This window comes from Eschrichtius robustus, chromosome X (assembly GCF_028021215.1).
Source record: "Eschrichtius robustus isolate mEscRob2 chromosome X, mEscRob2.pri, whole genome shotgun sequence".
Classification (NCBI taxonomy): Eukaryota; Metazoa; Chordata; class Mammalia; order Artiodactyla; family Eschrichtiidae; genus Eschrichtius; species Eschrichtius robustus.
This window is the reverse complement of record NC_090845.1, coordinates 89,631,398-89,658,376: the sequence shown is the minus strand read 5'-3', so window position 1 is coordinate 89,658,376 and position 26,979 is coordinate 89,631,398. Positions and strand designations below refer to the sequence as shown.

The 26,979-nt window shown below is 41.2% G+C and overlaps 2 protein-coding genes across 8 annotated transcripts in view; one reads left to right on the top strand and one right to left on the bottom strand.

The window, feature by feature from the left end:
* Window positions 1-26,979, top strand: part of TRMT2B (tRNA methyltransferase 2 homolog B) — a 122,142-nt gene that overhangs the window by 52,677 nt on the left and 42,486 nt on the right. The window lies entirely within an intron of this gene.
* On the bottom strand, window positions 66-9,374 carry ARL13A (ARF like GTPase 13A). Its single transcript, XM_068534084.1, has 7 exons — window positions 9,316-9,374; window positions 8,870-8,940; window positions 3,056-3,305; window positions 2,055-2,160; window positions 1,038-1,228; window positions 327-417; window positions 66-230 (listed from the first exon to the last, which is right to left on the bottom strand). The coding sequence occupies exons 1-7, from the start codon at window positions 9,372-9,374 to the stop codon at window positions 66-68; spliced, it is 933 nt and encodes a 310-aa protein (XP_068390185.1).

Genomic DNA, 26,979 nt, shown 5'->3' with positions numbered 1-26,979 from the left:
ATAAATTGTGAGGAAAGGCCTTTATATCTTTTCTTCTCTGACTAACCACTGGTCCAGGATTACCTTCAAAAAGATTTCCTTGGCATATGGAGCTGGGGGCTCTGATTGTAGCAAAGCTCAGTGGTGTTACGAGCTCCATTTTCCCCATAACACTCACGCTCCTCCTCGGGTTCGTCTAAAGCAAATGTTACTGATGTGTTCTTTTTAGGTCTTATTCTTACACCTTCTTTCTGTATAGCAGGAAGATGAAGGAAAAAAAAAGTCAGTTGGTGCCCGAGAGCTCAGGGATTGGTCCCTGGGACAATAACATTTAATGAGCCACTTACCTGTAGGATTGGCTTTAGAGGCTTAGGTTCCATTGAGTGTTGTCCTAGGCACTGTCTTTTTTCTTTGGAGTTTCCCATCCTGGTAGTGAAGCTGGGGAAGATAGAAAGGACAAAGCCATAGTGAAAACAGATGCAAGCTCCTTAATCAAATCCAGCTATCCCCCCAGCCCTGCCATATGTCTTTGGAACAATTAAACGGACAACAGAGCAAGAGGACATTTAGTCCTTTTATTCCTCAAAACCTTGATCACCCCGTTTTCTTTTTTTTTTCTTCTTCTTTTCCATATTCCTGTTCCCTCCCATCTTTCCTTATCATTGGGATGATCAGAGAACAGGAAGCGGAGAATGTGGGGCACCTCCAGGGCATTTAGCCATAGAATATTGCCAATAAGCTCCTTAAGGGGCTCGTGCTCCTTTTCTCCTCTCTGTGACAAACCAGGGAATTGAAACCCTCTTTTGGAGACAATCTAATACTGATGACTTAACTCATCCCACTTAACGTGACCACTTAAATTGTGCCGAGGGGAGGGTGTACCTAACAATGTTGGTATGTTTGTGGTCACTGCCCTCGCCCCATTTGGGCCAACTGATCTTGAGAGGCTTGCTCAGCACCGCACAGAATCCATGCCCCTCCCAGAACTCACTGCTTATGTTGAAGACTGACTTTTGCATCTATTCTTATCAGTACACCTAACAGAGACAGCTCGGTACCTGTCTGATGAGCGTATTTCCCCAAAGCCTCTGGTGGTGCCCTTGGAGGCTGGGATGCTCGATGGGAGTGGCTGTTGGCGAGCACACAGCTCTTCATATTTATCCCCAATGGCAGATAACAGCCAGCGCAGGCTTCCAATTATAGGCTCATGGTTCCTTCTTTGGAGGTTTCTGATGGCTGAACAGGGCTCCTGTGACAAAAAGAGAAGAGAAGGCTCCAGCCCAGCAGCCTGGGACCCCTGGGGCTCACAGTCCCAGTCACCCTCAGCCAAAGAGCACACGTGCACATAAGCTCTGCTGTGCCTAGAGAGGCTCTTAAGACTTCCTAGGAGATACTCAGCATTCAGTCCTGAGAAGGTATATGAAAGGTACAAAAGCTAAGATCCTTTAATCAAGTGTAATGTCTTGGCTGTGTGACCTCGGACAAGTCACTCAGAGTCTCTGAGCCTTAACTTTCTTTTTTCTTTTTTTTTTTAATTTTATTTTATGGCTATGTTGGGTCTTCGTTTCTGTGCGAGGGCTTTCTCTAGTTGTGGCAAGCGGGGGCCACTCTTCATCGCGGTGCGCGGGCCTCTCACTATCGCGGCCTCTCTTGTTGCGGAGCACAAGCTCCAGACGCGCAGGCTCAGTAGTTGTGGCTCACGGGCCCTAGTTGCTCCGCGGCATGTGGGATCTTCCCAGACCAGGACTCGAACCCGTGTCCTCTGCATTGGCAGGCAGATTCTCAACCACTGCGCCACCAGGGAAGCCCTGAGCCTTAACTTTCTTAACCATAAAATGAGGCTATTGAAACTTCCAACTTTAAAGAGCTATTTTGCAGGCCTAATGAGAAAACAGACGTGAAAGTGTTGTAAGAGTGGGATATTTATTATCACTGTTGAGTCAGAAATCGTCACTGTAGTTGTTGCCTGGCAAAGAGAGGCTTTGCCTAAGACCCGGCATGGGAGGCTGATTATGGGCCAAGGGAGGCATTGGCCTTGCTTGAGAGGACAAGGGAGGGGAGGGCTGGACACTTACGATTCGGCACAGGGACTGGTTCTTCTTCGTTAGCCTTTCCAGCAGCAGATATTCAGTAATATCACGAAGTAGCAAGGCGTCCTTCTTGTCTTGCTTGTTGGCCAGGCTAAAGCCGGGCATTGGAGAGAGGGAGGGAAGAAGAGAGGAAGAGTAAAACTGAGATAGAGGCCAAGGGAAAGAAAAGAAGGGAAAGAGGGGGACAACCAATTCTGGTACAGCTGCTACATATCCAGGGACTAGCTTTTAAGCCATACCCAGTGAGGTGAGCCCGACATTTTTCTAGCCAACTCTCAGTGGAGGAAAGAATAGCACAAGTAATTTGAATCCGAGATAATCCCCAGGCCTCATTTCTCACTTCCTCTACACTGCACCATCAAACTTTAATTAGAATTGCTAACTGGGATACAAACGAATTTGGCGCTTCTACATCCTCCCCCAAACTCTGTCCACGCTTGAGTTGGGGGTCCTAACGAGGAACAAAAAAGGGTAAAAGGGAGTGGGGGAGGGGTGAGGATTGACAGGCCACCTGAATCATCATCCTGGGGTAAGAGTTAGTTACATAACTCTCGGGCAGTTTTCCAAGGGAGGAGGCCATTGGCGTTGAATATACAAAATAGGGGTTTTCTGCCATCATCTCAGGGTCAAAGACCGAAGCCAGAAAAAAGAAGCAAATTTAGGAAGGCAGTCTTCAGGAAGAGTCGAGGGATGGGTTGGGGCGGGGGGTGCAGTGGAAGATCCAGATATTACTCTCCATTTCCCTCTGATGCTTGCCTTCAAAGTTACCTTTGCACAGTTAGGTAACAGGTTCCCCCATGGCAGCGCCTGGTAGAAAGTGGCTCTTGAAAACAGCCCCCAGAGGACTGGGCCACTCCCCTTCAGCCAAAGAGGAGAGGAGGTCTAACTGGATGTGACACAGGGACCACTTAACCCTTCCGCTGTCTACTTCTCTTCTAAAGGCACAAAATGGGAAGGGGAAATTGGACACAAAGGCAGACTCTTACAGTAGGATGGGTTTCCCGGCCACTCTTTCATCAGACAGCAGGCGTGGTAAGATGACCTTCACTTCCTGCATGCGCGTTGAGTCACTGGAATCCAGGACAAAAACAAGTCCATGTGCCTGCGCGTAGTAGTTTGGCCAGATTTCTCGGCCCTTACTGTCTCCATTCAGGTCGTAGATGGAAACTTCATAATCATCCAGCAGGACTGTGGTCAGTTCAGGTTTCATACAACCGCCCATCCTACTGGGGAGTACTATGCATAGGGGAAGAGAGGAGAAGCAACAACAAAACGGGGCTATAGTTAGATGAAAGAATTTGTTAAACGATGATCTGAACTTTGACTAGAGCCTGCCCTGAGGAATCCTACGAATGTATCCTGCCATCCGGCTCATGCTCGCCAATCCATCCTCCTAAACCACACTTTGCTCATGCTACCCTCTCCTGGCTCAGTAACCTTCTGTGAGTACCCACTGCTCCGAAGATAGAATACAGACTCCTTTGCCTCCTAACCTGCCAGATCCATCTCTTCCCTGACTGGTGTCCAGGGTCCCTGGTACCCAGTCTATTCCTCCCTATGCTTCCTGACTCATGTGCCTCTCTACCTGCCACTCCACATGAACGTCATGCTCTTTTTGCCCTGGGCCTTCACAAGATGCTATTCCTGCTGGTTAGAACACTCTTCCACTACTCTCTGCTTGGTTAACACCTATTTTGTTTTTTAAATATCAACTTAGATCTTGTTCCTTCTAGAAAGTCTTCTCTCACACCACCATCCCCCAGTCCGGATAAGGTGCCTTTCTGCTGGGCTTACCACTATCACAGCGCATATTACAGTGTTATAAATTCTATGATTTATTTATCTGGGTTATAAACTGCAACAGGATAGGAACCCCTTCAGTTTTACTTACTGTTATATACATAATGCCAAGCACAGAGGTTGGCACACAGGTGCTCAATAAATATTTGTTGAATGAATTTGATGAGTGAATCAATGAATGAATGAATGAATGAATGAACTAACAGGATGCTCTTCTCTCGCATCCTTTCTTCAAGGCCCAGCTCAAGTACCACTTACTTTAGGAAGCTTCTCTGACCAGTCCAGCTCTCACTTCTCTCTCTCTTGTTGAACACGTGATCTGTTAAACTGGTCCTTCACCTCATTCTGTGTGTGTCCTGTCTCCCCAGCTAAAATCTAAGCTCTGTGAGGGAGGGGCTCTGCATTCCCTTATGCACAGTAGGTGTTCAGTAAACGTTTATGGTGCCTGTTACTGTGGATGAGCGTATGAAGTCCTCTTCCTCCTATCTCCTCCGAGAAACCATGCCAAACTCAGGTACCTTTGCCCTTTCAAGGCTATGGCCAGACCATACAATTCCACAGGGCATTCCACCCCTGACTCAGCCCCCAGAGAAATGTGGTTCAGCGTGACAGTCTGCAGACCCATTCCAGTCTGTTCAACTGACAGTTCTGGCCCAGCTCTCTGCCCATATTAGTAATAAAATGATTTTATAGATTCTCTACACTCACACCTGGGAGTTCTAAGACCAGAATCAGTAGCTTCTTATTTATAGTTTCAAATCTACCTGGAACATTTTCCATAGGATTGCCAGAATAAGTCGTTTAGCTGAGAAGTTAATAGGATGCTTTCAGATCTTTGGAAATTTATGATTATACACACATTTACATGTATACATGTCTCTCTCTATGTGTGTATATGTACATATTATTACATTTTAATGTCATCTCATAAAGTCCTCTTCTGTTTTTATGTTAGTCAATGATTTATTTATTTATTTTTTATTTTTTATTAATTTTTTTTTTAAGAAATTCACGTTCTTTTATTTATTTATTTATTTATTTATGACTGTGTTGAGTCTTCGTTTCTGTGCGAGGGCTTTCTCCAGTTGCGGCAAGCGGGGACCACTCTTCATCGCGGTGCACGGGCCTCTCACCATCGCGGCCTCTCTTGTTGCGGAGCACTGGCTCCAGACGCGCAGGCTCAGCAATTGTGGCTCACGGGCCCAGTTGCTCCGTGGCATGTGGGATCTTCCCAGACCAGGGCTCGAACCCGTGTCCCCCGCACTGGCAGGCAGACTCCCGACCACTGCGCCACCAGGGAAGCCCAGTCAATGATTTATTTTTAATTATAGCTTTCACAGAACATATAATTTTCAGTCACAGCTTTTTTTTTAATTAAATTAATTAATTAATTTAATTTATTTATTTTTGGCTGCGTTGGGTCTTTGTTGCTGCGTGTGGGCTTTCTCTAGTTGCGGCGAGCGAGGGCTACTCTTTGTTGCAGTGCGCAGGCTTCTCATTGCCGTGGCTTCTCTTGTTGCAGAGCACGGGCTCTAGGCGTGCGGACTTCAGTAGCTGTGGCACGTGGGCTCAGTAGTTGTGGCTCACGGGCTCTAGAGCGCAGGCTCAGTAGTTGTGGCGCAGGAGCTTAGTTGCTCTGCGGTATGTGGGATCTTCCTGGACCAGGGCTCGAACCCGTGTCCCCTGCATTGGCAGGCGGATTCTTAACCACTGCACCACCAAGGAAGCCCTCAGTCACAGCTTTGATGTGTTATTTGTTATGTCTGTATTAGACTACTTAAAAATAATAAGTGAATAGGTGAAAACTCTAAAGGTAATTTTAAAATCTTGTTTTCTGTATCAGTGCAAGCTTTATGTTATCTTCCCCGTTTTTTTTTTTACTTGAAACCTTACCAATTCTTCAGTAATTCAATGTGTTGTTGGCAAACCCTAGATGCCACCAGAAGTTGTCCCCTGAAAATTTACATTTCTCTTATTTCCTCTATTAATTTATAAACACTCTGAGGACAGGTACTGAGATGAATCCATCTCTATATCCCTAGCAGAGTGTTGCATAAAGCATAGTTTGGGGACTGTCTGCTTTAGAGTTACATGTGGGTGATTATTAAGTCCTACCCTGCACCAAATGAATCAGAATCCCTAGGCTTGGGACCCAAGCATCTGTATGTTTAGCAAACTCCGACATTTAACAAAATCCCCAGGTGATTCTTCTGCACCTTACATTTTGAGACCCACTGCCTTAAAGAGCAGTAAAATTCATGCCTGTTGTGTCTCAGCATCATCTGGTGCGCTTGTTAAGGTTTTGATTCCCTGGGCTTTCTCCAGGCCAAAATATCTGAACCTTCAGGTCCCAGATCAGTTGGTGTGAAAGCTCTTCAGGTGATTCTGATTTTTGGCTCTCAGTACTCACTATGCTCCAGGATCACCTGTGGAGCTTTTAAAACCTATGACATTAGGCCTCACTCTCTGAGAGTTTGATGCCATAGATCTGGGGCGGGGCTCAGGCAGCATTTTCTTTTAAAGCTCCCCAGATGATTGAAATGTATAGCCGGGTTTGAGAGAAACTGCTTTAAACGCCCTCATTTAGGGCACCTGCTTGTGCTCATGCTTGGGTTCCTTGCCCCATATGACCATGCCAGACAAAACAGTTATAGTGAATGATGTTAATGATAATGGCTTATGTCCCAAAAGATTTTATAGCTGGTGCCTTCAGATATTCACACAAGTTACTACTTGTAGATTGGCACTTCCTCCCTAGGCTATTATCTGTTTTCGGCAATCATGAACATTTGCAGGAGCTGGTGGGGGGGCAAGCTATTGCATTTTGGGTACAGAGGAACCTACTAGATTGACTCTGGCAGTCCTGCACGGACAGAGGTGGCCTGAGATGTTCTTTAGAATGTGACATCAGTGGCACTTTGCTTCTTAGCCATTAAAAACTTCTCCGTGAATGAAGTCACAACCATAAACCTACTGGTTTATGTATCAGCCCCAAGTTATTCACCAACCACAAGGCAGGTTATACAGTAACAAATTAAACAGACTCCAGGCTCTGTCCTCTAGGAATTAAAATGGAAAGCAGATGCTATTCTCCTAGGCAAAATAGCATAGGGCTAATTACAGGTGAGTGCTTCTCAAAGCTGACTGGCCAACTGAAAGGCCTGGGGAGTTCTTAAAATATAGATTCCCAGGCCCCACCCAGACTGGATGGGAATCTAGGGGTGGGGCTGAGTTGGGCTCTAAAAATTATCCCCACTTTTATCAGTAATCTTGTGATTCACCCTGGCTCCTTGATTTTCTTGCTGCTGCTTACCTTTTTACCATTTCTGCCAATCAGAGAATTGGGAGAGGCAGAGTCAAGTCTGCTGCCCATAAGGTGGGATACCAGGCTGAACCATTGGCTAAAATGTGCTTGGGGCTACCACTCCGAGGGTGGGGGGAGGGGAAGAGAGGGAAAAGTTGGAATGAGGCAACATGTAGCCTGAGGAGAATGGTGGAATGAGGGAGAACATTCATTCCACAAGTGAATGAGTACCTACCTGAACGTACTAGAAGTACAGAGACTGAAGATACAGAGCTGAAAAAATCCATTATTTTTCCTCAGGGGCTCGCAGTGTAGGGGATGGACTTGCAGTTGTGCAATGATGTTGTGATAAGTGCATGATCGAGGGAGGCACAGAATAGAGTAGGAGCTGAAGAAGGAGGCGCTGGGCGTTAGGGATGGCTTTCCTGAGGTCAAGCTTAGGCTGTGTCTTGAGGCATCTGATTAAGCAGGTAGATGATGGAGGGGATGAAATACTAGGTAGCAGGAGAGCATGTACAGAAAGTGTGGGCATGTGAACTAGAATGGTATAGTGGCAGATGAATGGCAAGTCATTTGTTTTGGCTCCATCAGGGGGCCTGTGTGCAGAGCATGGGAAGTGAAGCTGGAGAAATCAGGGACCAAATTGTGGAGGGCCTTCCTTATGTGCAGCTGAGAAACTTAAGTTTTATTTTGATGACAACAGGGAGGCATTGAGTGGTTTCATGCAGGGTTGGGTCATGATCAGATGTTTGCATTAAGTCCTTCGGGCAGCTGTGTGGACTGAATACTGGGGAGACAACTACAGACGGCAAGATCAGCCAGCAGGCTGTTGCTGTATTTCAACGAAATTGATGCTGGCTTCAAGTAGGCCAGAGGCAGAGGAGTCAAGTTAGCCCTTTCCTCTACGTTGTAGATTGCTGCCAGCCTACATAAAACAACCACCTCATCATAACCCTTCTTTTATTTAATAAAAATCAGTGGAGGGCATCCTGTGCCAACCACTGTGCTGGGCTCTTTGATTGGCTAGCAGTTAGCTGTGTCTTCACAACCGGAAAAGTAGCTCCCTGAAATTCTGTGTAATGGCTTCTTGAAATGTCAAGGTATTAAACTGGAGATTTGGTATTAAACTTGCACGTCTCTGAACTGACACCATTTCTCAAGCTCCAACCCTCTATATGAACTGTCACAAAGAGTTTCACGTTATTGAACTTCTTCATCATCCCCCACTTGTCTCTCTTATCTAGACCAAATTCCACTTTAATTGAGCTCTGAAACTAGACACTTTCAAACATGCTATCCTTCCTAATCGACTGCAGTGCTTTACATAGTCTGAGTTCATTCATACTGACATTATGAGAATACCTTCAATTAGGATATCTTATAAAGGGAGCAGGTGACAGACATTACATAAACAGGCTGATAACACCCGAGGAGAGCAGAGAGAGAGAGAGAGAGGGAGAGAGAGAGAGAGAGAGAGAGAGAGAGAGGGAGAGAGAGAGAGAGTGTGTGTGTGTGTGTGTGTGTGTGTGTGTGTGTGTGTGTGTGTGTGTGTGTGTGTGTGTGTGTTAGGAAGTGTTTACCTTCAAAAGAGGAAACTCAAGGGTCATGAAGTAAGGCTAGGAAGGAATGATTGTTTCATTGGTCGCTGGGACCCATGGGAGACCTAAACCAGGATCTAATACTCTCAATTCCTTACGTCTCTGGAACACCTCCACAAGAACAGTTTTGCCTGAGTTGTCCAGTCCAATGATAATGATGGTCACATTCCTAGAAATGGAAAAGGAAAATGAGCCAAAGCCTTAAAAGTACTGTTAGTTCTTAAGCTAAAGAAAGAATTATACTCTTCCTTGGTGTTTGGGGCTCTGCCTGCAGTGGTCCCAATGCAGTCATAAAAGGGACAGCCAGGAGGTAGAAGGTGGTGTGGAGACCCCTCCCCAAAGCCTCCAAGGATGCTTTTCTTCCCTGATTCACTTGCCTTGTAGAATTGGCCATCCTCCCCCAACCCTGTCCCTAATCTTGTAGACACTACTTAGTCACTTCCCCTAATAATATATATCATAAAGATTTGTCCTTTGAGGGATTGTGGGCAGGTACATTGGAGGAAATGGTGGAACAGGTCTAGAGAAATAATTACAGTATTACCTTCGTGTCTCTTCAGTTGCCTTTACACAAGGCCAGCAGGAGGTCAGTATCTGGAACATGATTCAGCTTAGTTCTTTAATATTAAGGGAAACAAGTAAACAAGAAATCAGCCCCATTATTAACTCTGAACCTAAATCAGCTTATGAGTACACAGGTACTGATAAACAGGAAGCCTGGGACTGTCAGAAGTCCATTACTTCATTCTATCCAACCTTGTCTATGTCATAGAGGGAGGGACTGGTTATAGTCAACTCTAGTGGCAAAATGGGGTGATTTCTTATTAAAGCAACCCACATAGGCATGATGGCATCAGGTGTGACCTATCCCTTCAGCCATAGTTCATTCCTGTTATGAATATTTTCATGCAACCTTGGGGGTGTGGGTGGGGTGGAGAGATGCCTTGGAGAAGAACCAGCTTAGAGTTCAACTGGAAGACCTGTTCTAATTAACAACTATTCATTGGGCTTGGTTCTCTTACTGCCTCTGCTTCAAAAATGTGGGTGTTGGTGACCCACTATCACAGATTTCATACAATTCCTAATGCTATAAGGGATTTTAGAGATCATCTACTCTAATTGATTTCAAACATCAGTCCAGGTACCCTACTCTCAAAGATTCTCAGGGAGCAGCATAAGCTCCCCAGGTGATATCAAAGTACAGCTGTATTTGGAAGTGATTGCCTAAGTAGAAAGGGTAATTTACACAGTCACTTCACAGTTAATCCATGTTGTAGCATGTATTAGTATTTCATTACTTTTTATGGCTGAATAATATTCCATTGTATGGATATACCACCTTTTGTTTATCCATTCATCAGTTGATGGACATTTGGATTGTATTTACTTTTTGACTCTTATGAATAATCCTGCTATATACATGTGTGTACAAGTTTTGTGAGGACATATGTTTTCAGTTCTCTTGGGTATATACCTAGGAGTGTAATTGCTGGGTCATATGATAACTCTATGTTTAACCTTTCTAGGAAGTGTCAGATTGTTTCTACATTTTACATTCCTACCAGCAAGGCAGGATGGTTCGAATTTCTCCACATCCTCGCCAACTCTCATTGCTGTATTTTTTTATAGCCATACTAGTGGATGTGAAGTGGTATCTAATTTGTGGTTTTGATTTATATTTTCCTAATGACTAATTACACTGGGGCCCAGAGCTGGGGGAAGCTCTGGTTGGGTTAACAAAGTACTTAGGCTGATACTCAGATGGGCTTTTCTTAGCTATCTGCTGAGCACAGTGTATGTGCCAGCTTATCAATGAATAACTTAGCAGGGTTCTGCAGAGTCACCCACTGTTTTAGAGAATTGCCATCCCCAAATAGGGACTCACATTTCATAGCATGTCTTAGAGCATAGTTCATTCCCTAGAAAATCATTTGGATTCCCATAAGGACCTCCTGGAGAATAGCTCTGGCTTATGCCAGATGAAAGGGAAACCTTATATGTGGCCTGTGATCAAAACCAGCCTTACTCCAGCTTTGCTCATGAAGCTGATAAGACCTGGAGCCTGAAACACTAGAGTCTGATTGTCTGGGTTCCATGATAGCCATCTCCCTTTGAGACAAGAAGTAGCAGCTTCATGTCTATTTCCTGATAATTAGCAGAGCTTCCTAACTTGATCTCAGGCAGTCTGTATTTGTTAGTACCACTAAAAAAGGTCAAACTGGCATCACACAAATTCTTCATTAAGAACATATCTTAAAGAAGGATCATGTACCACAATGTTCATTGCAGCTCTATTTAGCCAGGACATGGAAGCAACCTAAGTGTCCATCCACAGATGAGTGGATAAAGAAGATGTGGCACATATATACAATGCAATATTAGCCATAAAAAGAAACGAAATTGAGTCATATGTAGTGAGGTGGATGGACCTAGAGTCTGTCATACAGAGTGAAGTTAAGTCAGAAAGAGAAAAACAAATACTGTATGCTGACACATATATATGGAATCTAAAAAAAAAATGGTTCTGAAGAACCTAGGGGCGGGACAGGAATAAAGATGCAGACGTAGAGAATGGACTTGAGGATACGGGGAGGGGGAAGGGTAAGCTGGGACGAAGTGAGAGAGTGGCATGGACATATATACACTACCAAATGTAAAATAGACAGCTAGTGGGAAGCAGCCACATGGCACAGGGAGATCAGCTCGGTGCTTTGTGACCACCTAGAGGGGTGGGATAGGGAGGGTGGGAGGGAGATGCAAGAGGGAGGGGATATGGGGATATATGTATATGTATAGCTGATTCACTTTGTTATAAAGCAGAAACTAACACACCATTGTAAAGCAATTATACTCCAATAAAGATGTGTTAAAAAAAAAAAAAAGGATAAGTAGGATAACCAAGAAGGAAAATAACTGGACTAGGGATTGCTGGGTCCTTTCATTTCTAGCACCTCTCCTGGGTACTCTGGAATGAAATCACCTAAATTAAACCTACCATTTTCAGATTTCTTATCTACAGAATGGAGATAATGATACATTTTGCATACCTTGGGGTGGTTAATTATGTATGAAAGACATAAGATGGGTAGAGTAATAGGAAGGTGTATTGAGCTTTCTAGCCGTCTTGCCAGAGTAACACAGCTTAGTTGCCCCCTTATGAAGAGTAAGTCCATGTCCTAACAGTGGCTGTTAAGGTTCTGGCATATCCATGGTAACCACTGCCTGGTTTATAGCAGCCAAACTCACATCTCCCTACCTTGTCTGATTAAAGCTAATTACTAAATGAACTTTTTTTTTTTTTTTTTTTTTTTTTTTTTGCTGTGTTGGGTCTTCACTGCTGCACACGGGCTTTCTCTAGTTGCGGTGAGCGGGGGCTACTCTTCGTTGCGGTGTGCGGGCTTCTCATTGCGGTGGCTTCTCTTGTTGCGGAGCATGGGCTGTAGGCGTGTGGGCTTCAGTAGTTGTGGCTCACAGGCTCTAGAGTGCAGGCTCAATAGTTGTGGCACATGGGCTTAGTTGCTCTGCGGCATGTGGGATCTTCCTGGACCAGGGCTCGAACCCGTGTCACCTGCATTGGCAGGCGGATTCTTAACCACTGCGCCACCAGGGAAGTCCTGGAGGTGTCTTTTCCAGTAGATGAAATCTCCAGGCTGCGAGGGTGCTTAAGGTCTTTGTCTCCTGAGAGCGCACTGTGAAAACATTGCTCTACTAAAACATGGTTATTTTTAATAGAAGCGATTAGGCCTTTGCAATATTGGAGTATTTCTCGTTTTGTCAGCTGTGGGGCAAAAGAGGTAGGAACCGAGTGCATTGAGTGACCTGTGACTATCTCAGAGGGTGAGCGTTTGAGTTCCAAAAGGGATGGATATAAGATTTAGAAGGATCAATGGCAGTGCTTTTGGCCAACGTATTTAGAGGGCCCACACAAATTTTGCCAATTGAGTTGTTTTTTTTAAAAAATTTTATTTATTTATTTATGGCTGTGTTGGGTCTTCGTTTCTGTGCGAGGGCTTTCTCTAGTTGTGGCAAGCGGGGCCACTCTTCATCGCGGTGCATGGGCCTCTCACTATCGTGGCCTCTCTTGTTGCAGAGCACAGGCTCCAGACGCGCAGGCTCAGTAATTGTGGCTCAGGGGCCCAGCCGCTCCGTGGCATGTGGGATCTTCCCAGACCAGACGGGCTCGAACCCGTGTCCCCTGCATTGGCAGGCAGATTCTCAACCACTGCGCCACCAGGGAAGCCCCCCAATTGAGTTTTAATAATGCCGTTAGTGCATTTGACTAAACCAGAGGATTGAAGGTGCTAATTGCAGTGAAACTGTTGTAAAACTGGCCAAACAGCACAGACGTTAAAATACCTGACCAGTAAAATGGGTCCCCTGATCATTATGAAGTTTGAGAGGATTTCCCCAGGTAGGTATATTTTCCAAAAGGACTTTAGCCACAGAAGAGGCAGTAGCCTCTCTGCAAGGGAAGGCTTCAGTCCAGTGTGAAAACATTCAGGCCATGACCAAAACGTATTTATTTACATCCCTGAGATGGAGGAAGTTGTATGAAATCCAATTGCCAGACCTTGAATGGTCTATAAGGCAGTTTAAAATGCTTGGGAGCAGTAAGAACAGGCTTCCCTGGGTTGTACTTTGGACCAGTGGGACAAGTGAGGTAGGCATTTTTTGCAGCTTTGTTTATGTTTCCCCACGAATATTGATTCATGAAAGTTGTAATTTTGTCAGTAGACCAATGGTTTAATGCATATACAATGATTAGGAGTAGGAATTTTAGAGTCTTCAGTCAGACTGAATTGTTATTTGATCTGAACCAGAGCTTTCGCTTTTTATCAAACCAAGAGTTGTTGAATTTCCAATCTTGTGTTTTCTTTTCTGAGGCCAGTTGTTGGGCTTCTCCAGCCAGTTTTTCTGAGTTATCATTTGGGGAAATATCCCTTTGGACCGTGACAGAAGTTTGACTGCTTTTGGTTCCTTTAAGGGCAGCATTCCCTGTGGAACTGTCAGCAAGGTAATTTCCCTTAGCTTCCAGGGAGTCAAGTTTAGAATGCCCTGGAATTTTAATAATAGCTTAAGTGGCAGGTAAAAGTATTACATTCAATAATTCCTGAACATAGGGGCCATTTTAAATTTTATTTCTACTGGAAGTTAGGAAGCCATGTTGCTTCCACAACATTCCAAAATCATGAGCTTCTCCAAAAGCATGTCTACTATCAGTATAAATATTGGCAGTTTTGTGCTTGGCTGAAGTACAGCCCCGTTGGGCTGAAGTAGCCATAGGTAAAGATGCTGTCTCAACAACATCAAAAGGAGTTCCAATAGCATACCCAGCACAATATTTACCATGATCACCTTTTAAAAAAGAACCATCAGCAAGCCATGAGAAGTCAACATTACCCAAATGACTTTCCTGCAGATCATCACGAGGCATCAGGAGGTGATCCATCAGTGTTAAGTAGTTGTGAGGGACTTTGCTGATGATGGAGGAGAGAGGAGTCACAGGGTTAAGGTTATTACAACCTAAAAGAGTTATGTGAGGAAGTTAACAAAAGGACTTCTTAGGAGTTGAGGTTGGCTGACTGAGAAATGCTGAGTGTGAGGAGAATTCAGAAGGGCTTCTACTGCATGAGGTACAAAAATGGTTAAAAGGGATCCCACCACGATCTTTTTGATGGCCTTAACCAAAAAGGCAGTGGCAGTAATGGCTGTAAGGCAAGGTGTGGGCTGGGGGTGTCTCTGTGCCACAGGGTCCAGTTGCTGGCTATAATACCCTGTGGATCAATGGTGGTCCCCATGTTTTTGGGTGAGTACCCCAAAGGCATTACCTTCCATTTCATATGTAAAAATGGAAAAGGGAATCTGATCGTTGGATGCCCAAGGGTGTGTGGGTTCATCAAACTCTCCTTTAAGGCCTTAAAGGCTATTTTGTCTGGTTCTTCCCATAAAATTGTGTTGGGGTTGCTCTTTAGTAAAATATACAGAGATTTGGCTGTAAGAGAGAAATTTGGAATCCAGTTTCAGCAATATCCACCTAGCCCGAGAGAACCTTGTAGTTGGCGCTTAGTTTTGGATTTTCAGAAACTTAGGACATCATGAAGCCTTCTGGATCCAGGTATAGCCCTTTTTCTGGTATCAGATGCCCTAAATATCGAACCTGGGTTTGGGAAATCTGCAATTTTTCCTTGGCAACCTTATGTCACTTTAAGGCTAAAAGCTTTAGCAAGTGGATGCTGTTTTCCTGTGAGGAGGCTTGAGAAGGAGGGCAAAGAAGCAAATCATCCACATATTGCAACAAAGTAGAACCCCAAAGGAACTTTATACCATCCAGATCAGCCTTCAGGATTTGTGAGAAATAACGACTCTCAGTAAAACCCTGAGGCATTACTGTGCAGGTGAATTGTTTCTCTTCCCAAATGAAGGCAAAAAGGTATTGGTTAGAATGCGCTGCATAAATCAATCATAGTAAAGAGTTTGCTTCTGTTGGAAACGGATGTTAGTAGCATATGAAAGTTAGGAATAACAGGGTGTCGAAGGATAACAGTCTTGTTTATTGCTCAGAGGTCCTGGACAAACTTCCACCCTCAGCCCTTAGGTTTTCTTGCTGGTAAAATCAGAGGACTACAGGGATTAGTACAAGGGATAATGAGGCCTTGAGCCTTGTTATCTTCTATTAAGGGCTTTTTACCTTGAACGCCTTCTTTACTTACAGGGTGTTGATTAATTCTGGGGAGAAGTTTGGGGGGGATATTTGGATCTTGATGGGATGTACACTGTGAATTACCAATATCAGTTGGAGATTTTGCCCACAAGGAGGGTAGTAGCTGATCCAATAGGGACAAATGATCAATGTTTGCAGAATCAGCTGTAATACCATCAGAGACAGAGCAAATAAAAGATGTCAAAGGGTCATTTAATTCACCTGATTGACTGCTTTGATGACTACTGTCAAATTGTAGAATTATTTCTTCCTTTTGGGAGAGAAAAATTCTGGCATGATGCTGTACTTCTCTAAGAAGACTCAGTGAAATAAATGGATAGGGGTGGAGGAACTAAAGAGAAAAGGGTGTGTTATCTCTCAAAGGGCCTAAACAAAAGAGAATAGGTTCAGAGACTGGAAACTCTTGAGGTTCATTAGGGATCCCTACTATTTGAACTGTCTTAGTGCTCCAAGGTAGAGACCATTTTATTGTAGTGGGGTTGAGCACCAAGAGTGTGGCTCTGGTGTCAGGACTGGAAAAGATTTATCCTTAATCTGGAGAAATGTTCTTCAAGATAATTAAGAGAGAGGGATTGGGAATAGCCCTTATAGTTCCTTTGAATCCTGTCATTGAGAATTGGGAGGATGTTGGATAGACAAGTTAGAAGGCTGAAGGCACCTGAAGTGCTTAAATTGGTAACAATCTCTTTTCTGATATCCTGGCTCTTTGCAATAATAGCAGAAACTAGGAGGGTTTTGGTTTTGTTTAGGGGCCTCCACTTGCTGGAGTTGAAGATTAAGAATTTTAGCAGTTTTCCTTTTATGTGACTCATCTAGAGTGTAAGAGAGCTGGTTTGCCAGATTAACTAAATCTGGAGTGGACAAAGTTTCCCATTCCATCCTGGTCCTTTTTACTAGAAGAGAAAAATCCTGGTTCAGCCCACTAATAAAAATAGAGTTGAAAGCTACCCAGGAAGAACAGCATCTGAAGGAAGATTAGAATTTTCCTTAAACACATTCTGAAGTTGATCATAATAGTCATGAACAGGTTCATTAGGTTTTTGTGTGCAAGCCTGAATTTTGTTCCAGTCAACAGGCTTTGGAAAAGCACTATGAATTGCTCTATGAACTCACTTAGCAATTGCCTGAGCTTGATTGGTAAATGGGCTGGTCTCCCAGTTGTAATTCTAGAGACCTTTCAGGATTTCCCCAGTTGGTGATTTTCATCCAAAGCTGGGCCTGGCCTTCACTGACAAGCATATGAACTAGCTGATTTAAGTCAGAGTTGATAAGTCTGAATGACTACATTAAATTCCTCAGCATATCTGTAAGGATTTCAGTTACTTTGGGAAAATCTTTGACTATGGCTTTGCAGTTCCACTTTAGTCCAGGGGATATAAAAAAAAATTTAAGAGTTTAGTCTCTGGATCCTCACAAGGCTTAATTTTAGAGAGACAGGTTCTGGTAAGTTCAGAGGAAATGGCAGTGGGGAGAGTTTCAGAGAAAAGGGAAAGTTTGGTGAGAAAATTAGTATGGGGGAACTGAGGGTTACAGAGGAGGTATAGGTGGCATAAAAGGGAAGAAGGAGGATGGCACTGGAGGCAGAGCCAGGGGAAAGGAATACGATGACACTGGAGGCGGTATCTGTGATGCAGAAGCCAGGGAAGAGGAACATGAGGCTTTTGCAGCCATTCTATCTTTCTTTGTTTGCCTCAGAGGATCTTAAAATCTTATTCTGCAGAGATGCAATTTTAGGCTCCTGATAATGTTTGGAAGCCTCAAAATAATTGAAATAGGCATTCCATTCAGTTTTGGAAATTTTACAGGTGTGGTTGTCAATTTGGTCTTAAGTAAGTTTGGGATTTCAATAGTTCTCCATAATGACCATTCATGTTCTAAATTGCCTTTGGTTAGGTTGGTCCATTTACTTAGAAATGTACATGAGGAAGGACTGCGGTTTTTAAACATAAAATCAGCCAGGGTCCTGGTAGGTAAGGGTGCCCTCAAAGTATTTAGATAATTGGGATCCCATTTCTCAGAGGTTTTTCTTTAGAGTAAAATAGTAATTTTCAAACAGCCTGAACAGCTTAAGCAGGCTCAAACAGCCTGCAGGCCTACTACCAGCCAGTTCTGAGGGAACAGTCTAGTCTCAAAGGAGCCAGGCCAAAGGCTGCTCAGCACAGCTCTAATGGAGCAACCTAATCCTGAAGGAATCAGGCTGAAGGCTGAATAGCATAGTTCCAATGAAACAGTTCCTGTTCCAAAAGAAATCAAGCTGAAGGCTACCACAGTTCCAGTTGGAATAGCCTGATTTAAAAAAAAAAAAAAAAAACCAGGCCGAAGTGCCAAAGAAGTACTCACAGACAGAATAAGGCCTTAATCAGAAAGAATAAACCGTTAAAATAGATCCCAAATTAAACCTGGAGAGCTTCAAAACACAAAGAGGGCAGAAGCTTGGATTCAGGAGAAAAACTTACCCTTAAACCTCAGGGTCAGCAATAAAAAACCATTCAGTGGGATTTTTAGTTACCATACCTGTCTGCGCACCAGCCTCAGAGTCGTTGGAGGTCTCCTCTGGATCCCTGTATGGGCCCGCAAAATGTTGACCTTAAACAAACAGACTTCCAGTTACTTCTGAGGTAAAAGTGGACTTACTCAGAATCAGCAGAGAATTGTTAATTCCCGGTCTGCAACGGTGGCGAGCCACGGGCAACTCCCTCCGCCTCAACGTGACGAGAACTCTTAGCGAGAGTTCAAAGAGGAAGCCGGGAAGGCTAGTAAGCAGAGAGCCCATTGGAGGAATTGAGAGTTCGAAGTATAGTGGCTTTTCATTGGCTGAGTTGTGGCAGTCTCTCACTGGCTGAGCTCTTGCCAGGCAAAAAGAGGAGGTTTTTCTTTTTCTTGTTGGGGGCTGCTGTTGTCGTAGGTTGTGAGAGCTCCCCCTTCTGGCTCCTTGACTCTATTTTATTCGAGATTTCTGTTTGTTAATTTTTATAATACCTCACACTAGTATTTGTTAAAATTAAAGAACCAGTATTGATACATTATTATTAACTAAAGTACATACCTCATTCACATTTCCTTAGTGCAGTCTCTTTTGCCTTTAGTGTTACAGACTCCACTTATTTCCAAAGTCACTTGGGTCACCACACTTACCCTGACTCCTTCAATGAAGTTGTTTCATACATTTGTAATACACATACTGTAATAAGTTAATTTTGTGTGTCAACTTGACTGGGCCATGGGGTGCCCAGATATTTGGCCAAACATTATTCTGAGTGTTTCTGTGAGGGTGCTTATGGGTGAGATTAACATTTAAATAGACTGAGGAAAGCAAATTGCTCTCCCTAATTTGACCTCATTCAATCAGTTGGAGGCAGGACTAAGAACAAAAAGGCTGGGGCTTCTCTGGTGGCGCAGTGGTTGAGAATCTGCCTGCCAATGCAGGCAACACGGGTTCGAGCCCTGATCTGGGAAGATCCCACATGCCGCGGAGCAACTAGGTCCGTGAGCCACGATTACCGAGCCTGCGCATCTGGAGCCTGTGCTCCGCAACAAGAGAGGCCGCGATAGTGAGAGGCCCGTGCACCGCGATGAAGAGTGGCCCCCACTTGCCGCAACTAGAGAAAGCCCTCGCACAGAAACGAAGACCCAACACAGCCATTAATTAATTAATTGATTTTTTAAAAAGCTTTGTTCTTTAAAAAAAAAAAAAAGAACAAAAAGGCTGACCCTCCCCCAAGTAAGAGAGGAAGGAGTCAGACAGAAGTCTGACTGCCTTTGAGTTGGGACATTGACTTCTTTCCTGCCTTCAGACTCAAAGTGAAACAACGGCTCTTCCTGGGTCTTGAGTCCCCTGGCCTTTGGACTGGAACTACAACCATCCACTCTTCTGGTTTTCAGGCCTTAGGACTCGTACTGGAACTAAACAATCGGCTCTCCTGAATCTCTAGCTTGCCAGTTCACCCTGCAGATCTTGGGACTTGCCAGACTATATAAATGCATGGGCCAGTACCTTATAATAAATCTACACGCACACACACACCTCCTATTGCTGGGATGGATGTGAACAGCTACTTGTTCTTGCATCAGGACCTCCTTCTATCCTACCCCTTCTCTCCTGCCTCCAGTTCTCTGCCTCAAATACTCTCCTCCCACCCTTCACTTTCATGGTTCGTTCTCATCTCTCAATTCTCTCATCTTCCTGTCACCTCCTCAAAAGAAGCCTTCCCTGACCCAGGTTATTTCCATTTCCCCTTTCATCCCTGTTATTTTTATTTTAAACAACTTTTTAGTTAAAATAAAGATACAGAAAACTACACAAAACAAAACTTAGCTTAAAGAGTTACTGTAAAGTGAACACCCTAGTAACCATCATCTTATTTAATCTACATGTTTATTCTCTATTCCTTTCTCTTTTCTTTTCAACATTATCATACCTTAAAGTAGACTTTAAGAACCCACATCTATACAGTTTTAAGACACATAGATTCATGTATCCACCACCACAATCTATATACAGAACAGTTCCATGACCCCAAAAAGCTCTCTGTTGCTGTCCCTTTATAGTTTCACCTCTTCCCCAACCTCCCCCACCCCACTAACCTCTGGCAACTAATAATCTGTTCTCTATTATCATAGTTTTGTCATTTCGAGAATGTTATATATATGGAATCATACATTTATGATTAAAACTGGTTTTTTTACATCAGCCTCATGCCATTGAAATTCATCCAAATAGTTGTGTCTATAAATAGTCGGTTTCTCTTTATTGCTAAACAGTATTCCATTGTGTGGATGTACCACAGTGTATTCTATCTTCTGAGGAACATTTGGATTATTTCCAATTTTTGGCAGTTGTGAATGGAGCTAGAATAAACATTCATGTTCAGGATTTTTTTTAACAAGATGAATGTTTATATTTTTTTAATTGAGGTATAGTTGATTTATAATATATCAATTTCAGGTGTACAAGATAATGATTCAGAGTTTTTCTAGATTATACTCCATTTATAGTTATTATAAAATATTGACTATTTTCCCTGTGCTGTACAATATATCCTTGTAGCTTATTTATTTTATACATAGTAGTTTGTACCTCTTAATCCCCTACCCATATCTTGCCCTTCCCCCTTCCCTGTCCCCACTGGTAACCACTAGTTTGTTCTCTATATCTGTGAGTCTGTTTCTTTTTTGTTATATTCACTAGTTTTATTTTTTAGATTCCACATATAAGTGATAATATAGTATTTGTTTTTCTCTGTCTGATTTATTTCACTAAGCATAATGCCCTCCAGGTCCATCCATGTTGTTGCAAATGGCAAATTTTCATTTTTTTATGGCTGAGTAATATCCCATTGTGTGTGTGTGTGTGTGTGTGTGTGTATAACTTCTTTATCTATTTGTCTGTTGATGGTATATTCAGGATTTTTACTTTTTATTTTGAAATGACTACAGATTCACAGTACAAGGAGGTCCTATGTACATTTCACCTGGCTTCCCCTATTATTAACGATAATAGCTTGTATAACTATAGTACAATATTAGAACTATGAAACTGACACTGATAAAAATGCATAAACCTTACTCAGATTTCACCAGTTTTACATGCACTCATTTATGTGTGTGTATAGGTCTATGCATTTTAAAAAATAACAGCTTTATTGAGACATAATTCACAAACCATACAATTCTTCCATTTAAAATGTGCAATTCAGTGGTTTTTAGTATATTCAAAGAGTTGTGCATCTATCACTGCAATCAATATTAGAACATTTTTGCTGTATTCTGTAAGTTTTCGTATGTTGTATTTACATTTTTATTTGTCTCAAGATATTTTTTGATTTCTCTTTTGATTTCTTCTTTGACTCATTGGTTGTTCAGTAGCATTTTGCTTAACCTCCACCTATTTGTGAATTTTCTGGTTTTCTTCTTGTAATTGATTTCTAATTTCATACCATTGTGTTCAGAAAAGATGTTTGATATGATTTCAGTCTTCTTAAATTTATTAAGACTTATGGCCTAACATATGGTCTATCCTGGAGAATGTTCCATGTGTGCTTGAGGAGAATGTTTATTCTGTTGCTTTTGGATGGAATGTACTATACATGTCTGTTAAACCCATCTGGTCTAATGTGTTGTTTAAGGCCAATGTTTTCTTATTGATTTTCTGTCTGGATAATCTAACCATTGGTGAAACTGCATTATTAAAGTCCCCTACAATTGTTGTATTATTGTCTGTTTCTCACTTTAGGTCTGTTAATATTTGCTTATCTGCTTAGATGCTCTTATGTTGGGTGCATAAATAGTTACAAATGTTATATCCTCTTGTTGGATTGACCCTTTTATCATTATGTAATGACTTTCGTTGTCTCTTATTACAGTCTTTATCTTAAAGTCTATATTGTCTGATGTAAGTATAGCTGTCCCAGCTTTCTTTTGGTTTTCATTTGCATGGAATATATTTTTCCATCCCTTCATTTTCAGAATGTTGTAGGCAGCATATATATGGGTCTTAGCTTTTTTTTTTAAATACATTCAGCTACATTATGTCTTTTGATTGGAGACTTTAGTGCACTTACATTTAAAGTAATTTTTGATAGGTGTGTACTTATTGCAGTTTTGTTCGTTGTTTTTTGGCTGATTTGTAGTTCCTCTGTTTCTTCTTCTCTTGCTCTCTTCCTTTGTGATTTGATGATTTTCTGTAGTCCTTTATCTTTTGTGTATAAGGTTCTGCTTTGTGGTTACCATGAGGCTTACATATAACAACTTATGACAGTCTGTTTAATGTGACAACAGTTTAAGTTTGAATGCATTCCAGATCTCTGTATTTTTACTCCCCTCCCCATGATTTATGTTTTTGATGTCACAATTTACAACTTTTTATCTTGTGTATCTATTAACAAATTATTGTGGTTATAGTTATTTTTACTACTTTTGTTTTTAACCTTCATACTAGCTTTATAAGTGATTAATCCAGCACCTTTACAACATTAGATTTTCTGAATTTTACTATATATTTACCTTTACTAGTGAGATTTTACTTTCATATATTTTCCTGTTACTAATTAGCACCCTTTTGTTTTGGCTTAAAGAAGTCCCTTTAACATTTCTTATAAGGCTGATCTAGTGCTGATGAGCTCCTTTATCTTTTGCTTGTGTGGAAAGTTTTACATCTCTCCTTCAATTCTGAATGATAACTTTGCTGTGTAGGGTATTCCTTGTTGGAAGTAACTCACCTTTTCTTCCCACCCCCAGCCTTAGGCAACCAGTAATTTATTTTCTGTCTCTATTGATTGCCTATTATGTACATTTCATGTAAATGGAATGATACAATATGTAATCCTTTGTAACAGGTTTCTTTCACTTAGCATAATAGTTTAAAGATTCATCCATGTTGTAGCATGTATCAGTACTTTATTTCTTTTTATTGCTAAATAATATTCGATTGTATTGGATATACCACATTTTGTTTATCCATTCATCAGTTGATGCACATTTTGGGTTGTTTTTATTTTTTGGCTCTTAGGAATAATGCTGTGATGGCGTTGTGTACAAAATTTTGTATGGGCATATCTTTTCATTTCTCTTGATGATATGTCTAGGAGTGGAATTGCTAAGTCATATGGGAACAACTTTTTGAGGAAGTGCCAGACTGCTTTTCAAAGGAGCTGCACCATTTTACAATTCCAGCATCAGTGTGAAGGTTCCAATTTTTCCACATCTTTGACAATACTTTTTATTATCTGTCCTTCTGATTATAACCATCCTGGTGTGTGTCATGGTATCTCATTGTGGTTTTGATTTACATTTTTCTGATGTCTCATGATGTTGGGCATCTTTTCATGTGCTTACTGGCCATTTGTATATCTTCTTTGGAGAAATATCTATTCAAATCTTTTGTCCATTTAAAAAGTTTGGTCGTTTGTCTTTTTATTGTTGAGTGGTAAGAGTTATTTATATAGTCTGGATTCAAGAACTTTATCAGATATATGATTTTCAAAATTTTCTCCCATCATGTGGGTCGTGTTTTTACTTTCTTGATGGTGTCCTTTGCGGCAAAATTTTTTAAATTTGATGAAGTCCAATTTATCTGTTATTCCTTTTATTATTTGTGCTTTTGGTATCATATCTAAGAAACCACTGCCTAATCCAAGTTCATGGAGATTTATGGCTGTTTTCTTCTAAGAGTTGTATAATTTTACGCTTTACACTAATGTTTTTCATCCATTTAAAGTTAATTTTTATAAATGGTATGAAGAAGTGGTCCAACTTCATTCTTTTGCAGGTGGATATCCAGTTGTCCTGAAATTCTGGGCAATTTTAACACATGAATAGATTTTTATAACCACCACCATAATAAAAGTACAGAACTGTTCCTTAACCACAAAGATCCTTCTTGCTGCTCCTTTATAGTCACAATCATCTTTCTTTCCATGCCTCTGAGTCTTGGAAACCACTTACCTGTTCTTCATCTCTATAATTTCATTATTGAGAATGTTATATAAATGGAATCATACAGTATGTAACCTTTTGAGATTAGATTTTTCACTCAACATAATTCCGTTTGGATCCGTCCAGTTTGTTGTGTGTAGTATCAGTAGAGTGTGTGTATGTGTGTGTGTGTGTGTGTGTGTGTACGTATGTGTGTGTGAATTTCTACAAAGACAATCATGTCATCCATAAATGGGTGGTTTTATTTCTTCCTTTCTAATCTTTTTTCCTTTAATTTCATTTTTCTTGCCTTATAGTGCTGATTACAATATCTAGTACTATGTTGAATAGCAGTGGTGCGAACAGACATTCTTGCCTTGTTTCCGAAAGCATTCAGTCTTTCAGCCTTAAGGAAAATGCTAGCTCTGGTTTTTTGTGGTTGTTCCTTACTAGGTTAATGAAGTTATCTTGTATTCCTTATTTGCTGAGAGCTATTATCATGAATGGGTGTTGAATTTAGTCAAACACTTTTTCTACATCATTTGACATGACCAATATGGTTTTCCTTTTTTAGCCTGTTGATAGTTGGATTACACTGATTTTCAAATATTGAGCCAGCCTTGTATCCCTGGAATAAACCTCACGTAGTTGTGGTACATAATTATTTTTATATGTTGCTGAATTCTATTTGTTCATATTTTGTTGAGGATTCTTGAATCTTTGTTCATGAGTGATAATGGACTGTAGTTTTCTTTTTTTCTACTGGCATTATCTGATTTTTATCTCAAGATAATATTGGCCTCATAAGTGACTTGGAATTCCCTCCTCTTTTCTGAAAGAGATTGTGTAGAATTAATGTTAATTCTTTAAGTGGTTTGATAGGATTCTCTAGTAAAATCATTTGGGCTTGGAGATCTCTCTTTCAGCAGCTTTTGAACTATGAGTTTAATTTTCTTAATAGTTATGGAACTACTCAAATTATTTATTTCATATTGGGTGAGTTGTGGTAATTTATGCTTTTGAAGGAAGTGATCCATTTCATCTAAACTGTCAGATCTATTTGTGTAAAGTTGTTCATAGTATTCCCTTATCCTGTTGATGTATACAAGTTCTGTGGCAATATTTCATCTTTTATTCCTGATATTGGTAAATTGCATCTTATTTTTTTGGTCAGTCTTTCTAGAAGTTTATTAGTTTTGTTGATTTTTTTCAAAGAACCAGCTTTTTGTTTCATTCATTTTCTGTATGGTTTTTCTGTTTTCAATTTTATTGATTGCTGTTCTTATCATTATGATTTCCTTCCTTCTTTGCTTTGAGTTTATTTTACTGTTGTTTTTATAGTTTCTTAAAGTAGAATGGGAGCTTAGATTTTTTTTTGAGAGTTTTCCTCTTTTCTAATGTAGGGATTTAGTGCTATAAATTTCCTTCTTGGCACTGCTTTTGGCTGCATCCTGCAAATTTTGATACTATATTGTATTTTCATTTTTATTGAGTTCAGTGTATTTTTAAAATTTCCCTTGAGATTTCTTCTTTGATCCATGATATGTTTATATGTGAGTTGCTTAATTTCCAAATGTTTGGAGATTTTCCTGTTGTTTTTCTGTTATTGATTTCTAGTTTGGTTTCACAGTGGTCAGAGAACACTTTTTTAAAGTTTTGGTTTTTTTAAGTTTGTTCAAATTTATTTTATGGTCTAGGAGATGGTCTGTCTTGGTGAATGTTACATGGGCTCTTGAGAAGAATGTGTTCTTCTGTTGGGTTGAATGTTTTGCAAATGTCGGCTGATGGTGGTGTTTAGTTCTTCTATATCCTTGCTGATTTTCTAATAGTTCTATCAGTTGTTGAGAGAGGGATATTGAACTTTCTAAGTGTATTTGTCTTTTCATTTCTATTAGTTTTTGCCTTATGTATTTTGCATCTCTGTTGTTTGATACATCCACACTTAGATCTGCTACGTCTTCTTGTGGAACTTACCCTTTTATCATTATGTAATATCCTTCTCTGTCTCTTGTAATTTTCTTTGTTCCAAAGTCTATTTTATCTTTTGACACTATACATGGTATATCTTTTTACATCCTTTTCTTTTCAACCTACCTATGTCATTATGTTTGAATTGGATTTCTTGTAGACAGCATGTTTGGGTCATGTTTTTTTAAGCCACTCTACCAAACTCATTTTTTAATTGGTTTATTTAGGCCATTTACATTGAATGTAATTGTTGATATGTTAAGGCTTATGTTTGCTGCTTTATTTTTGTTTCTTGTTTGTTCCCTCTGTTTTTTGTTCCTCTTCTCAATTTTTTCTGCCTTGCTGTGTGTTACTTGAACTTTTTTTTTTAATTTTTAATTTTTCTAGAAAGATATTTATTTATTTATTTATTGATTGATTGATTGATTGATTTATGGCTGCGTTGGGTCTTCATTGCTGCAAGCAGGCTTTCTCTAGTTGCGTCGAGCGGGGGCTACTCTTCATTGCGGTGTGCGGGCTTCTCATTGCGGTGGCTTCTCTTGTTGCGGAGCACGGGCTCTAGGCACACGGGCTTCAGTAGTTGTGGTGCACGGGCTCTAGAGTGCAAGCTCGGTAGTTGTGGCGCACGGGCTTAGTTGCTCCACAGCATGTGGGATCTTCCCAGACCAGGGCTCGAACCCGTGTCCCCTGCATTGGCAGACGGTTTCTTAACCACTATGCCACAAGGGAAGTCCCTTGAACCTTTTTAAAGAATTCCATTTTGGTTTATCTCTACACGTTTTGAACATATTTTTAAATAGATTTTTTAGTGGTTACTCTAATTATTACATTATACATAAGAAACTTATCACAGTCTACTAATATCCACATTTTCATCTTTGGGAAGCTTTCAGCCAGTTATTTCTTCAAATACTTTTTCAGCCCTATAGTCTTTTTTCTCTTTTTCTGAGACTCCAATGATATAAATTCTGTCCTTTTTTCATTTTCCCACAGCCCCCCTGAGGCTCTTTACTTCCTGAAGGGTGTGGAAGTTCAGCTCCCTCCTAGATCCCTTCAACACCAGATGGAAAAATGGGGAATGGAGGGTTGACTCTCACTACCTCACTG

Bases quoted from the DNA above. Each gene is read 5' to 3' on its own strand.
- ARL13A (XM_068534084.1), bottom strand. From the start codon at position 9,374: ATGTTCCAGATACTGACCTCCTGCTGGCCTTGTGTAAAGGCAACTGAA. The intron at 1,229-2,054 runs GTAAGTGTCCAG...TTTTTGTCACAG, and splicing joins ACCAGTCCCTGTGCCGAATC to GAGCCCTGTTCAGCCATCAG. The intron at 418-1,037 runs GTACCGAGCTGT...TATCTTCCCCAG, and splicing joins GAAATACGCTCATCAGACAG to CTTCACTACCAGGATGGGAA.